The sequence below is a fragment of the Carassius auratus genome, chromosome 49, assembly GCF_003368295.1.
Source record: "Carassius auratus strain Wakin chromosome 49, ASM336829v1, whole genome shotgun sequence".
NCBI classification, from domain to species: Eukaryota; Metazoa; Chordata; class Actinopteri; order Cypriniformes; family Cyprinidae; genus Carassius; species Carassius auratus.
Window position 1 is genome coordinate 14,562,566 of NC_039291.1, and position 16,949 is coordinate 14,579,514.

A 16,949-nucleotide genomic window follows, 5' to 3' on the forward strand; every position below is an offset into this window, starting at 1 on the left:
TATGCTCAGAGTCCAGAGTCTCGATCATAACATTATAACAGGCATCTGCTGAATAGAGACCTGCACGATCACGGGATCACAGCAGAGAGAGGCACTGGACAACACTTGATGAGCGGGTAGTGACTCGTGTGTGGGACGCGGGAGAATAATTAGGGTGTTGTAACATTAGGCAATTTTAACCGTGCCAGAGTGCATTTGACCCCCAAAGTCTGGTTCATTTGATTAGTGTCAGAGATTGTTCCAGATTCTCTGAATCTTTGGATGATATTATGCACTGTAGATGATGATAACTTCAAACTCTTTGCAATTTGTCTCTGAGAAACTCCTTTCTGATATTGCTCTACTATTTTTCGCCGCAGCATTGGGGGAATTGGTGATCCTCTGCCCATCTTGACTTCTGAGAAACACTGTCACTCTGAGAGGCTCTTTTTATACCCAATCATGTTCCCAATTGACCTAATAAGTTGCAAATTGGTCCTCCAGCTGTTCCTTATATGTACATTTAACTTTTCCGGCCTCTTATTGCTACTTGTCCCAACTTGTTTGGAATGTGTAGCTCTCATGAAATCCAAAATGAGCCAATATTTGGCATGAAATATTTTATACTCGCGATTTGTACAGTGTCCCAACTTTTCTGGAATCGGGTTTTTATATAGATCAGTGAGTGTGAGCTAACCGCGCCGGAGTGCAGATCTTCTGATACGTGCTGCATGATTGCGTGAATATTTCTGAGTGGCAAAAGCATGATACTGCATCTCATATGACTCACAATAATAAACCACAAAGTTAACAAAATGATTCACTCCACTGTGTTGAATGAGAGCGCTTCTCTGCTGTCTTCACGTGCTATTGGAAACTTCCTATTTCCAACATAAGTCTTGATTATGAACTCATTGCATTCTTTTTCTGTTAAAAAATAACAGTGGACAGTGGTTTGTGAATGTTGATGCTTAGCCCAAATAATGTGATCGGGAGCATCCCCTCCGGTGACTCATGATTTGTCTGTATGTGCATTCAGAGCCAGTGAGCAACAGACTTTCATAATAATTATAAAACTGGGTTAATGCGCAATAAAATAATTGTCGGCATTAAAACGCTCTTAAAGTATTGTGAATTAAGTTTGCCTCATAAATTTTATGAACAGATTTGTTGGTTCATTAATTGTTTCTTTTATGTTTTGATTGTTTTTTTTTTTTATACTTTTTGTTTTTTTTGTTTTTTGTTTGTTGATTGGCATTTTGTACTTTTTATCTTCTGTTCATGTGTGTGTTCTTTCACTTTTGTTTCCTTTAGCTTTGATTTGCTTTGTTTTTATGCTTTGATGTTTTTTTGTTTTGCTTAGTTTTTTCTTTTTCTTTTTTTCTTTTGTATTGTCATTTCAAACCGTATTACACTAACACTTTTGTGTTGTGATGGCAAGTTTTGAACATTGCTCACATTTCTTAAGGAAATGTTAAATTGTATGAATTGAATAAATTATTGATTGATTGTGTTTGCTTTTTTGTTTGGTTTTGACAAAGTTGATAAATAACCGGATTAGATAATTTACAGACATTCTTTTTCTTAGTTTCACTCTGATTGATTGATTGATTGATTTGAGTAACACAGTATTGTAATTTCCCAAGCCTTAGTACAGTCTCTGATTATTATATATATATGAGCTCCACTAAATAACTTGCCCAGCCAAATTAAGGCATAGTTGATGAGGCTCGGTGTCTTTACCGTCAGCTCTGGATACTGCTTTAAGTGCTTTACATGTTATTATACAAAAACTGTGTTGTCTGTCAAAGGCGTGCATTGGAGTAAAACTAAGATGTTTCTTCATGTTTCCATCCATAATGCATATCAGCTCAGGCTGCTGGGCCTCTCTAGGGGTAAGAGAGAAAGCCAATGAGAGGCACTTCATTGTGTCAGTCTGAAAGGCTGTGGTCCTTTTGTGTACTTGTTGACGGTGTGACAGGAACTAAATGACTGGGTGAAAATCAGATGTGTGTTAGCGCCTGCGGATGACACCGCCGCATGTGTTTCTCCTGCTGCCTTCACCTGGTTGTTGGTTCTTAACCTGAGAGCTGCTATTGTCTGCTGAGAGACACCTAGGTTGCCATGGCAACAACTCAGGCATGGGATGATGGGGGGGGGGGGTGTGTGTGTGTGTGAGGTATATTATGAAAGGAAGGAGAGATAGGGGCCTCACCTGAATGCTTGGCTGAATCTCTATAACTCGTCTCCAGCCTCCAGCTGGACTAAAGCCAAGCTCCAGGCATTCTTCAGCTGTGTGTGTGAGTGTGTGCGTGTGTGCTGAACCTTTCTTAAAACACATTTCTGTTTTGCTTTAAATGTATACAAGTGCTATACAGAGTAGATTTTCCACAGTGAATCCCTTGATGACTTAATGACTTAATGAAAAGGCTAGTTTTGGAATGTGCTAGATGGTTTATGGTTCATTGCTGGTCTAAAGTGGTCAGCTGTGACCAAAATGATTTACTGGGTTGAAACTTGGTCCATTGCTCATAGAAAAGCTATGTCCAAATATAATATATAGTGATATGGAAATGTATTTCTGGGTTTACCCCAATCCAGTGCCTATATATCATGGGTTTGATTCTGCACTGTGATGTGATTTTCTCCTGTGAACAACGGGAAAGCATCCACTCAGCGGGTGCTAACGCAGATCTCCATACTTACCACTGTAAACATCCTGTTTAATGAGTCACGTGATCCCACTGTGTTAATCTCTCCGCACCTCTGTATAATTAAAGTGTAAGGACATAGGGTGCGTTCGAAATCACATACTGCTTAGTAGGTACTACATCTGAATTTGACTGTTAAAAAAATCACGTTCTATGTAGTTTGAATGAAATTTGGAGGTACAACATCAGCCATTTTGACATTGTCATGTGACATACATTGTCACAACAGTGAGAAAATTTAAAGAGCCCACTCTACTGAATGATTATTGGCGATGTTTTTCGTTATTCTTTCTGTACTGCTTTTGTCTGCGTTCTTACCTCGTTTGAATGAGCTGCTCGCAGATCATGCCTTCATCAACAACTTGTGAATAATTTCCTAAATATAAATGTATCTTGTAATTTTTACCTCTAAATAAAAGCAGCCACAGCTGTGAACAGAATAACATACAGATACTGTATGCATATTGTGAGATAAAAAGATGCAATTACCTTTTTATACTGTTTTTATCCCATGACCGAAACGAGCTTCAGTACTTCCCTGTCTGTCATTGGTCAAACCTCCAGAAAGCCCCGCCCCAAACTCATGCCATTGGTTGAGTCATTGCTATGCTGATCTGATCAGGATGCTTTTGAAAACCCTACATACACAGTGTTCATATACTTTGGTGGAATAAGTAGCTTACTTTTTAGCTGTGAATTCAATTGTGGAAAATGATTTGAATATTGAATAAGCAAATACACACTCCATCTTTAACTGATCAATATCTTTGTGTCTATTCTTTATCTCTCTAGAAAGAACAAGACGACTTAATTTTGACCCCAGATGGAACGCGGGAGTTTATGACGTTTGAAATCCCTCTCAATGACTCGGGATCGGCCGGTTTAGGGGTCAGCGTCAAGGGCAATAGATCGAAAGAGGGTCACGCTGACCTGGGCATTTTCGTCAAATCTATAATCACCGGAGGAGCCGCCTGCAAGGTGAGGAGCAGCTCTCTGACTGGATATGGGACTCATCAGTCATTCTTTTTCCTTAATTTTCATATATCCCAATGAAACTTTTAATATGTTGTTGTGTGCGATCACAGGACGGGCGGCTGAGGGTCAATGACCAGCTGATAGCAGTTAATGGAGAGTCTCTGCTGGAGAAAACCAATCAGGAAGCGATGGAGGCCCTCCGCAAGTCCATGTCCATCGAGGGCAACAAGAGAGGCATGATCCAGCTGATCGTGGCCCGGCGGCTCGCAGGGAGAGGAGAGGTCAGTTATCCACTGTCTGTAGCATGTACAGTTACCCCAAGATCAACACGCCACCATAAATGCGTAAATTGAAACATTGAACTCTGCATGACCTTAGGAATCAGAACCATTGGTTTTACGGATGTGAGAGTGTCGATGGCGATTTGAGAGATTTGCTACAAATTTGGCAACCAGAATCCAATCTTTCACAGTATGATTCTCGGGGCTGCCTTAGACTTTAATGCAGCATAATATTAAACTAACAGACAATAGTTCAGTGCCGGGTCCTTAAATTCTGATTATGAAAATGACTTTCATCCTGCATAAAGATGAACGGAGCGGCTCTCTGAGTGACTGAGTAGTGTCTGTGGATGGGGAAGTTTGACTGCAGTAAAAGTGAATTAAAGTGAGTAGTTCTTATCAGACAGACGCAGGAGACGGAGAGAGAGAAAGAAAGTGGCAGGAGCGACGGATTGCAATCGAAAGCAATTTGACCGCTGAAATGCTCATGCTGATTTATACTGATAACAGATGGCAGTATGAAATATCAAATATCAACTTCAAATGGCATCTTTTCCATCCCCCCTCTTTCCCCAATGCAATCCTTTGGATGTGTGTTTGTGTTTCATTCTTATTTTTTTTGCCCGGACCGAGTCATAACATCTGAAAGTGTAATCTAACACTTATCTTTCTAAAGCATATACGACAGGCGCTGCATTAGAAGGAGATGAAATTCAGAATGATGACTGCTTATGGAAATGAGACGACTGGCGTCTGTGGCCATACTCTCATGCTTCAGATGGAGTGGATGTTTCCCAGAGGAGAAGCTCAGGGGACTTAATAGAGTTTCTTTTAGAGATCAGCTTTTCGCTGATGTTTTTGTGTGTTTTTTTTTTTCTTGAAACTTATTGAGATAAATAAAAATAAAATGGTAACTGTTGGCTTACAATAAGAGCAGAGCGCTTGTGAAATGAAAGTGGATGCTGTTGCTCAGATCATTTGCTCCTTGAAGTATTTGATGAGGAGTGTTAGAGTTTACCATGAAGCACCTCAGTTTTAGACACGGATGAGATTTGTGTTGAAATACAGTTTTTGGGGAGACACATCTGGAAAATCACCAGCTGGTTTCTCCATTAGATTTTCTTTCTTCCACTTACTGTTTGTTTGTTTACTTTCAAACATTCAAATATACATATGCTGTTCATAAGTTTGGGTCAGTAAGATTTTTTAATGTCTCTTTTGCTCACCAAATCCGCATTTATTTGTTCAAAAATACAGTAAAAACAGTAATAATGTAAAATATTAATTTTCTGTGTGAATCTGTGTTAAAGTGTAATGTATTTCTGTGATGCTCCGCTGTATTTTCAGCATCATTCCTCCAGTCTTCAGTGTCACATGATCTTCAGAAATCAGAATAATATGATGATTTACTGCTCAAGAAACATTTCTGATTATTATCAATGTTGAACACAGTTGTGCTGCTCAATATTTCTGTGGAAACTGTGATGTTTGTTTCTCAGGATTTACAGATGAATACAAATTTAAAAGAACAGCATTTATTTGAAATAGAATCTTGTAGCGTAGTAATAATTTGTATTCACGTTTGATCAATTTATTGCATCCTTGTTGAATAAAAGTATTAATTTAAATCAATCAATCAGACAATCAATCAATCTTACTGGCATTAAACTTAAAAATATAGATTTATATTTATTTATTCTTAGCTTATTGCCACTCACGGTTTTTTTTTTTTTTTTTTTTTTTTTGAGGAGAACATTCTAGAATAAGTTACAGAAACACATCTTACACATTGCTCTTCATCGGCGCTTACTCATATGTTGGCAGTCGTTTTTGTTGGTGAATCTGACTTCTCTTCGTGCTGTATTTGTATTTGAGCGCATCCACTGAAGACAACACAACAGATGCAAGACATAGTCTTTCTTTTATCTTTCTGTCATTTTCTCTCTGCAAACCCAGTCTTTTGTAATCATTCACGGATGTACACAGAGAAACCGGTGACAGTCACCAAGAGTGCACTGCTGAGCTCAGATCAGCCTTTATTAGCGGCTGTGTGGAGATGGTTGGACACGTTTGAGAGCAGCAGACCTCACGCTGACACCCTGTCCCCTCACACACACACACACCATCCATCCACCCAGCCAAGGTCACCCGTCGCCTTCAGGAACGCCCGGGCTGAGGCTCGCTCTTATCTGTCTGTCAGATGAGGATGAGGACGGTTGCTTTCATCCTTCTCATCAAACTTTGAAGTGCAGCCAAGCTCCCGCTGTGTACCAACATACACCATAAATTGTGCTTTGATATGGCATTCAGAGAGAGAGGGAAAGCTGAAATAAGAAAAAAGAGAAATGAAATGAATAGTGAAAGTGGAAAGAAGAGGAGAATGATGGGTAGTGAGAGACGGCAGGGGGGCACTGAAGGAATCAGGGACTGTGTGCAGAGAGACAGCGCTGCTGCTGTTATACAGCAAACACAGGAACACAGAGGCCAGCATTAAAATCAATAAGATCCATCACTGTCCTCTGGCCTGTGTGTGTGTGTGTGTGTGTGTGGTTCGACTACAAATACATTTTTCTATGTTTGCATATAAACATAACACTAAACACCTACATCTGAAATGGGCATATTGTGTATGAAAGTGCATGTTTTACGAATCCTTTTATGTTCGTACAATATTGAATTTACTGTATTAATAGGTTGATTTTACGGTATTTAATAATGAGTAAATAATTAAAATGCTCAGCGTGTCATTCATTCATTCATTCTACCAATGCATAAACTTTCATATGTTAGAATCGTATAATTGTTGTATATAGAGATTTTAAAATATACAAATCTTAAAAATATACACACACTTTTATATATTTTTGGGTAGTGTTTTTATCAACTAAAACTAAACCTAAAGAAAGTGTAATTGAAATAAAGCTGAAGTAAAATACTAGATAAAAACTTACTAAACTAACTAAATAACTTATTGAAATAATTGATGTACAAACATAAATAAAACTAAAACTGAAATAGATGACAGAAGCAAATGAAAAAATGACTAAAAATGTTAAAGAAAACTGAAAATATAAAAAGAAAACCTTTGAAAAAACCTAATAATTTAATAGTAAAATATAGCTGCAAGCAGCGATGGCGGGCTCAAGCCGTCAGTGCAACACCACCCCGGTGGCATCGGGAAAACTGTGCCCAGCGGGCATAAGCATTTACAGTAACCCTCTGGCAATCAAATTTTAAGGGATATGGCAGTATTTTAATATATATAAAAAATGTATAAGTTGTGCATCGTAGCTGACACCTAAATGAACACATTACAATTGGTTTATGACTGCAAGTCTTTCTCCTCAAATGCTATTGAGCTTCAAATTTGCTTTTGAGCCCATGTGAAAAAGTAGCATAATTTACATATGACTTACAGTTTGTTTTAATAAATATCAAACATTCAATATAATGGTGCATTATAGCTGTCACCTAGATGAACAATTACAGTTGTTTTTATGACTGTAAGTCATTCTCTTCAAATGCTACTGACGTTAGAAAAGTGTATAACAATATCACATGTAACTTTAGAGACGGTCCCTAAATTTGAGACTCTCGAATGTCCAATGTCAAGCCAACTTTATGCCTGTTTTTGTTTTGTTTTTTACTTTATTTTTCTTTTCTCTGTGCCGGATTGCTGATGTCTTTTACCCGGGCATAGATGTCCATCCATCAATTACGAACATTCATCCGCAAATGTCCGAGCGGTCGCGAGCGCGGATGGGAGAATGGCGCATGTTTTATTTTTTTTGAGCTACTGGGATGGTGCCCCCTCTGGGAGTTGGTGCCCTACGAAGACTGCGTATTCTGCATATAGGGAGCGGCGGTACTATCTGGAAGATATATTCCTCAAACCGTCGTATAAGAGGAGGTGATGCTAGTACTTCAAGAATCTCTCAAAACCTATCTGTTCATAAAGCCTATATATAAAGTCTTAATATAGTATTCCACAATATGTTGTGCTATTCTAATATTATTGTGGTTTTTTATTGACATTGTTATTTGCTGTTATTTTTTGTTTTAATATTGTTACTGTTGTTACTTGTTGTACTGTGACCTTGAGTGGTTTGAAAGGCACCTTAAATAAAATGCATTATTATTATTATTATTATTATTATTAGCTGTACACTTGATGAAAAAAATATATATATAAACTTATGCAAATGTATATATATATATATATATATATATATATATATATATATATATATATATATATATATATATATATATATATAGTGTACAGTTTTCTTTTATTGCATCTTGAAATAAATGTTTCTGAGTTCTGTGTTTGTTTATTTATTTTTTTTTTATTATTTTTTATTTTTTTTAGGAAGATTACAGCCTTTAATCTCCTCAAAATAAATGTGCATATAAACCATGAACAATTTAATTATAGCTGTATTTATAAAATGCTTACTAATGACTATTAATTTTGGGAGTAGGCTAGCAACAGTTGATGTTGAGGCCTAAGATATTTCTTAAGCTGTAATGATGAAAAAACAACAACAACACCAAATTGCTTTTTTTTTCTGCTGGTGATTAAAGAAATGATTAAGTCTCCCTCCCTCTCTCTCTCTCTCTCTCTCTCTGACACCAAGCCCATCCCCTCTCCCACACATTCATACAAACTCAGCACACACACTTAACACACACACACTTAACACACAAACACACACACACACACACACACACACACACACACATTACCCAGAGGGACAGAGTGACATCAGATGTATGGTAGTTTTTTAATTTTCTATCATCCATATAGTGTTGTATAGTCATGAAACTATGCATATTTCCTCAGCATACATTTTGTTGAAGTGTTTAGAAGCTGCACTTAAAAAAATAAAAGACATTTACTGGTTCCTTTTTTACTGTTATTTCAAAAAATCACCATGACAAAAACATTCAAGCTATCCAAAATTAATTTGCACCTGTTCTGTAAGATAAATTCTTTAAACAGTGGTAAAAGAGGATGTGGTGCTGATCCTTCAAGAGTCACTCCAAACTTATCTGACCATAAAGCCTATAAAGAATTATTCTTAATACACAGTATTTCACAATACTTCAGCATATTATTCTAATTAAGTGAGGGTTATTTTATCAGTAAAATACATATAATTTTTCTTTGAAAGATTTCTATAAATGATTTAAATCATACTTGTTTCTACAATAATTATTTAAAAGTAATCATATAGCGCCATCTGGTGGCCATTATTGGTACTAAGAATTGCAAGCTTGATTTATATGTTATGATAGTTTTAATTTTAAGCTGGCTCTTGAAAATGATAAAGCTATGAAACTTACTGTGCTTCTTTCAAATGATGACTTCTACGTATATAAAAAATTATGAAGAGTTGGATTGAAGAATGCTAAAGATATAGTAAAATAACTATTGTATTTTTTTATGTTACTTTAATAAATCGGTATGGCCACACCATTTAAGGTATCCTAAACCCATTCGCAATTTAACATCTTCAGTATATTGGCATCATGTTGAAAAAGTTTGGTGTGAACTACTTGTGTCTTCTTGGAGGAGTATGATTCATTTACAGGCTGATTTGATCATAAATCCACAATAAAATTTCTGAGTTCTGTATCAATCTGTGTTGTTGTTTGTTTATTTACATTTTTTTATTTTTCATAGGAAGATAACTGACCCTTTACTCTCCTTTTAAATAAATGTGCTTATAAACCAAGATCAAGCTATTTATAGCTGTATTTATAAGCTGCTTATTAATGACTATTTAAGTTGGGACAAGACTTTATAAAGCATGAACTGACTATTTACTAATGAGTGCAGTTATTATAAAGTGTTACCAATGCATTTACTAATGTTAACAAATTAGACATTATTTTACAGTGTTATAAAATCCTTTAATGACTTATAAGCATTTGTGAAAGTTCTGCTTGCATTACAGCTTAGTCTTCATCTGTGAGCTGAACAGTTTTACTGTTACATCCATGAGATTATGTAAATTAAGATAAATGTCATGTCACAGGATGGAATAGGTCAGTATCAAATGAGATTGAAATTATTATTTGCAGCACAAATAAGTATTTTTAGAATTTTGTTTTTAATTCCTGAAACTGTCAGAAAAGGATAAGGCCTAAGAGATTTCTTAAGCTGTAATGAAAACAGCAATGTTAGCAAAAGCAACAAAAAATAACAATTTAAAATAAAAAAATTTTCTGGTGATTAAAGAGATGATTAAGTCTCTCTCTCTCTCTCTCTCTCTCTCTCTCTCTCTCTCTCTCTCTCTCTCTCTCTCTCTTTCTCTCATTGTGTCTGCCACTCAGCTCATGCCCATCCCCCACTCACAGACACACACACACACACACACACACACACACACTCAGTCAGCACACATACATTCCTCAAACAGAGGGACAGAGTGAGTTGAGATGTCTGACAGTTTTTAAATTTTCTTTTAATCATACAGTGTTGTAAAGTCATGAAACTATGAATATGTCCTCAGAATGATTTGATCTCTGTATGATTTTTTTTTTTTTAAGTGTTTGGAAGCTGCAATTTAAAAATACAAGACAATTAATGATTCCCTTTTTACTGTCATTTCAAAAAATCACCACAACAAAACCGTTCAAGCTAACCAAAATCCGTTCGCAATTTAAGTTCCTCAATGTTTTTTCAACATGTAGACAAAGTTTGGTGAGTATAGTGAACATTTCCTGTGAGGAGTATGCATTAAATCAGAGCTCAATTTAAATATTCAAATCAAAATAGCTGACTTCCTGTTGATCGTAGCTGATGACTGTGAATCAGAAAGTTGTCCGTCTTGATAAGAACAATTTATGTACCAAGTTTTGTGTCTGTAGCTAAAACTAACCCCCCCACTTTTGACAAATGGTGGCGCTATAGAGTGCCTCCTTTACACCCTTTTAAAAGCTTTTGCCATTGTCTAGCTATCACTAATACTGATATGTGTTTTGAGTTTCATGTAAATCTGAGCTTGTTGTCTGCCTCAAACTCACCATAACAGAACATTCAAGTTTGACACGTTGCCATGGCAACACTATATCAGATATCAATATCCCCACAACAGATTTACATCGGCCATGTTTTGTCATTATTCTGATGAAGTTTTAAGTAAATCGAGTAAAAATAAGATGCTGAATTCAAAGCATTTGGAAAATGACACACTTCCTGCCGCCAGTTGGTGGCGCTATAACGTTGACTCTTAATAGTCATATATATACAATCAGTATCATACAACGAACAAACCCATGAAGTTTGATCAAATTCAGGAAATGTATGTGGATGTTATTAGACATTTCCTGTTCCTCATTTCTCGCCATAAGTTCCACGCCTCGCCACGGGCAAACCGTTCGAGATATCAAAAATCCCCTCGCAATTTTTCATCCACAATGTCTTGAGATCATGTTCACCGAGTTTCGTGGCGAACGGGTTGAAAACCTCAGAGGAGTATTTCAAATTCCAGAGCATGCTTTTTTTAAACAGCCCTGAATAGCTGACTTCCTGTTGGGCGGAGCCTATGACATAAAGCGCGAAAGTTGTTCAGCTCAATGAGATCTACAAGTGTACTGAGTTTCATATAAATATATGCAAGTGTGTGTGAGCTATGGTTCAAGATTTCTGACTGTGTTCCAGGGGGCGCTGTAGAGCCCCTGTGCCACGCCCGGGTCCCAGCCTCTGCGGCGTCCTGATGGCCGCAGATTCCAATGTGTGTGCCAATTTTCAAGAGTTTTTGAGCATGTTAAGGCCCCCAAAAACCCCCGGAAGGTTTAATAAAAAATAAAAAAAATAATAATTAAAGCTGCAAGCAGCGATGAACGGGCCCTCGCACCCGGGCTCACCGCCATCGTGTGGCTTTAGTAAAAAGGTGAACGTTGAGAAATATGCATTTAAACTCATAAATATAAGTGCAATATATCAAAGTTTATTCCATATGTGTGCCAATCTTCCTGTTGCCAGCAGGTGGCGCTATTGTTATAATGGAATATTGGCCTTCTGATGTGTTCAAGCCAGGACCCTTATCACACATGTGAAGTTTGGGCAAGATCGGACATTTTATGCCTGAGTAATAACATCTTTTATTCCCATGGCGAGACATCGAACTTCGTCATGGCGACATGGACATGCCTTTTAACAAAAACTCAAGATCTTCACAACTGAACATCACACAGGTCTTTAGATTAGACTGACCACAAAAAAGACATTGATGTCATAAAATTTCTAGGAGTAGTTTGTCACAGTGTAAAATATGTCACTTCCAGTTGCCAATAGGTGGCGCTATGACTATAACTGAATATTGGCATGTAGATCTGTTCAGGTGTAGAGTCTTATCAAAAATGTGAAGTTTGGGGCGGATTGGACATTGTATGTGTGAGTTATAGCACCATCATTTTTCATGGCGAATCATCGAAATTTGTCAGGCCGCCATGGACACGCCCTTTAACGAAACCTCAATTCCTTCGCAATTTAACATGGCAAAGGGCTTTAGATTACACTGACCAAGTTTGGTGTTGATCTGAATAAATCTCTAGGAGGAGTTCGTTAAAATACAACCCCTGAAAATGACAAAAACAACACCAATTTTGCAGGGAAAATTAAAAATAACCGACTTCCTGTTGGGATTCGGGTTTCGTACCAAGAGACTTTTTTGTAGCTATTGGTGTGTTACATATGTTTACCGATTTTCGTACATGTATATGACATGTAGCTCGAGGCGCACTCCATTCAAAATTTATAGGTGGCGCTATCGAGCCATTTTGCCACACCCAATGGAATATTAGCCTCCAGATGTGTTCAGGTCAGTACTCTTATCAAACATTTGAAGTTTGGGCAAGATCTGATATTTTATGACTGAGTTACAACAACTTCTACTCCCATGGCGAGACATCGAACTTTGACATGGCGCCATGGACACGCCCTTTAACGAAAACTCAAGATCTTCTCAATTTAACATCGTACAGGCCTTTAGATTAGACTGACGACAAAAAAGACATTGATGTCAAAAATTTCTAGGAGTAGTTTGTCGCAGCGTAAAATATGTCACTTCCTGTTGCCAATAGGTGGCGCTATGACTATAACTGAATATGGTCATGTCAAACTGTTCAGGACAGGAGTCTCATCAAACATGTGAAGTTTGGGGCAGATTGGTCATTGTATGTCTGAGTTAAAGCAACTTCCTGTTTCATGGCGAATCATCGAAATTCGCCAGGCCGCCACACACAGGCCCTTCAACGAAAACTCAAAAGCTTCGCAATTTAACATCGCAAAGGCCTTTAGATTAGGCATACCAAATTTGGTGTTGATCTGAATTAATCTCTAGGAGGAGTTCGTTAAAATACAACGCATGGAAATGACAAAAATGACACAAAATTTGCTCATAATATTAGAAATAACCGACTTCCTGTTGGGTTTCGGATTTTGCTCCAAGAGACTTTTTGTAGGTATTGGAGAGTTACATGTGTATACCGATTTTCATACATGTACATGAAACGTAGCTCGAGGCGCACACCGTTGAACGTGTATAGGTGGCGCTGTTGAGCCATTTTGCCACACCCACTTCTGAAACCCATATCAGACGTAAATTTTCACCAGTTCTGAGGTGTGTGCAAAGTTTCATGACTTTTCGAGCATGTTTAGGCCCTCAAAAATGCGATTCATCTTAGAGAAGAAGAATAATAATAATAATAAATATAGCTGCAAGCAGCGATGGCGGGCTCAAGCCACCAATGCCATCACCACCCCGGTGGCATCAGGTAAACTGTGCCCAGCGGGCACATGCATTCACAATATCCCTCTGGCAGTGAGGTTTTAAAGGATAGAGGGGAGCGTGCATTTGCAGTGGCTGGGCCACGACTCTGGAATACCCTGCCTTTAGAGATCAGACTGGCCCCTTCCTTGTCTATTTTTAAATCTTTGCTAAAAACTTTTTTATTTTCCTTAGTGTACTGACTACTGTGTTATGCTACATTTTGAAATGGGTGGTTTTAAATTTTTTGTCTGGTCTATTTTTATGTATGTGTAATATTCTTGCTCTTATGTTAAAGCACTTTGGTCAGCCAGGAGGCTGTTGTAAATGCGCTATACAAATAAATTGAACTTGAACTAGAACTTGAACTTGATATGGCAGTTAATCCGAATCATCTAGACTTTAAAATCACATTCACAGAACAATATATATATATATATATATATATAACTTTAGTAACACTTTACAATAAGATTTCATTTATAAACATTATGTTAACATGAACAATATTTATATAGCATTCATTCATGTCAGTTAATATTCTAAACTTAAACATTAAAACATTGTTTTATTGTGATTTTTTTCCAAGCACATTTTACCAATTCCAAACCATATCAATCTTAATAACTACCATTATTTTTTATTTAATCATTTATGAGTGCTATACAATAGTCCAGGAAAGCTGGAAGAGAAAAACAGGTCAAGAAGAACTGACAAAAGAATTGCAAAAGAATTAGGAATTAATGTGAAGATTAATTTTTAGTCAATTCTGCAAGACAGACTTTCAGGAAAGGAGGTGGAATAAAAATGAGCTCCTAAATCTTAATCCCAGATTCTGGAAGATATATTCCTCAAACCATCGAACAAGAGGAGGTGGTGCTGGTCCTTCACGAGTCACTCTAATCTGTTCATTAAGCCTATATATAAAGTCTTAATATATAGTATTTCACAATACTTCATGGTATTCTAATTAAATAATTTTTTGGAATCTTAGATTTCTCAGAACCTGACACATTGTAATTCTGAGACTCCAGGAAAGTGGCAGTTCTGTAAAATGTTGGCGCTGGAGACTAAATGCTCACTGATAGTTTCACACCTAATTCACTTAAAACACACACAAACACACACACACAGTGACAGAGGGACAGAGTGACATCAGATGTATGTTTTTTAATTTTCTGTCATCCATATAATGTTGTATAGTCATGAAACTATGCATATTTCCTCAGAATGACTTGTCTTCTATGTGTACATTTTTTTGAAGTGTTTAGAAGCTGCACTTTTTTTTACTGGTTCCTTTTTTACTATTATTTCAAAAAATCACCACGACAAAACCATTCAAGCTATCCAAAATTCATTCACACCTGTTCTGTAAGATTAATTCTTTAAACAGTGGTAAAAGAGGATGTGGTGCTGAACCTTCAAGAGTCACTTAAAACGTATCTGTCCATAAAGCCTATTAAGAATTATTCTTAATATACAGTTCACAATACTTCAGCTTGTTATTCTAATTAAGTGAGGGTCATTTTATCAGTAAAATTCCTAAAAATACATATTATTTTATTTGAAAGATTTCTATAAATTATTTAAATCATACTCGTTTCTCCAATAATTATTTAAAAGTAATCCTATAGCTCCCTCTGGTGGCCATTATAGGTACTAAGAATTGCAAGCTTGATTTATAAGTTATGATAGTTTTAATTTTATGCTGGCTCTTGAAAATGATAAAGCTATGAAACTTACTGTGCTTCCTTCAAATGAGGACTTCTACTTATATAAAAAATTATGAAGAGTTAGAATGAAAAATTTTAAAGATATAGTAAAATAACTATTGTATTTTTTATGTTACTTTAATAAATCTCTATGGCAACACCATTTAAGCTATCCTAAACCCATTCACAATTTAACATCTCAGTATATTGGCATCATGTTGAAAAAGGAGTATGGAGTAGTATGAGGAGGAGTATGAATTCATTTACAGGCTGATTTTATCATAAATCCACAATAAAATTTCTGAGTTCTGTATCAATCTGTGTTGTTGTTTGTTTATTTTTATCTTTTATTTTCATAGGAAGATAACTTACTCTCATTTTTAATAAATGTGCTTATAAACCAAGGACAAGCTATTTATAGCTGTATTTATAAACTGCTTACTACTGACTATTAATATTGGGACAAGGCTTTATAAAGCATGAACTGACTATTTAATAATGAGTGCAGTTATTATAAAGTGTTATCAATGCATTTGCTAATGTTAACAAATTAGACATTATTTTACAGTGTTATCAAATCCTTAAATGACTCATAAGCATTTGTGAAAGTTCTGCTTGCATTACAGCTTAGTATTTGATCTGTGAGCTGAACAGTTTTACTGTTACATCCATGAGATTATGTAAGTTAAAATAAATATAATGTCACAGGATGTCATAGGTCCAGTATCAAATGAGTTTGAAATTATTATTTGCAGCACAAATACGTTTTTTTTTAGGATTTTTAAAAATCCCTAAAACTGTCAGAAAAAGGTTAAGGCCTAAGCTATTTCTATGTGAGTGGCTAAATTTATTTTTGTTTTTATAATTGTAATACACATACTATGAAATTATACAAAATGTATAAAAAGGTAAATAAATAAGTACGCACACATTAAAAAAAGCAGCCAAGTCGAATGCGTTTCCTTTTTTATATGGATTAAAATTGAAGACAGAAGCAAGTGGTAAATGTGGTCACTTTAATTTCAAATCCGTAGATCCAGTTTATGTTCACGTGGCTGTTTTCGTTTATATTCGCCAAGCTATTTTGTGTTTTGAAATAATCTTGTCCGTGATGTGTTCGTTCGTACGACGAAAGCCAGAATCCTGCAGCTAGAGAGATATATGTTATTCTGCCAGTCGCGCTTTCAAATAGTCTTGCACACTTAAACAGGTCACAAACACCTGCATTACCTCTTGTTGTGTTACAGTGGGTTTATTGTGTGCATTTGTGGTAATATTTTATTTAAAAAAGCTCTTAAACAAGAATAAATTCGTTTGTTTTGAGCTCGACACTGTACGCGCTGATCGGAGGCGGTGATTTCAGATAGGCAGCTGCAAATATTTCATTTTCACACAAACAGTTCAAAAACATCTTAATTTAGCTCTTGGTGGTGTTCTAATTGGTTGATTGTGTGATATCGCTGTAATAATTTATTTTTAAAAGCTTTAAAACAGGAATAAATTCGTTTT

The 16,949-nt window shown here is 36.3% G+C and overlaps 1 protein-coding gene across 4 annotated transcripts in view; it reads left to right on the forward strand.

The window, feature by feature from the left end:
• The window catches only part of pard3aa (par-3 family cell polarity regulator alpha, a), a 408,430-nt gene that overhangs the window by 212,791 nt on the left and 178,690 nt on the right, over positions 1-16,949 (forward strand). For all 4 annotated transcript variants that reach the window (XM_026238220.1, XM_026238223.1, XM_026238222.1 and 1 more), the window contains 2 exons: positions 3,483-3,668; positions 3,776-3,946. In XM_026238220.1, coding sequence (XP_026094005.1) covers positions 3,483-3,668; positions 3,776-3,946 — 357 coding nt within the window. The remainder of the gene's footprint in view (positions 1-3,482; positions 3,669-3,775; positions 3,947-16,949) is intronic.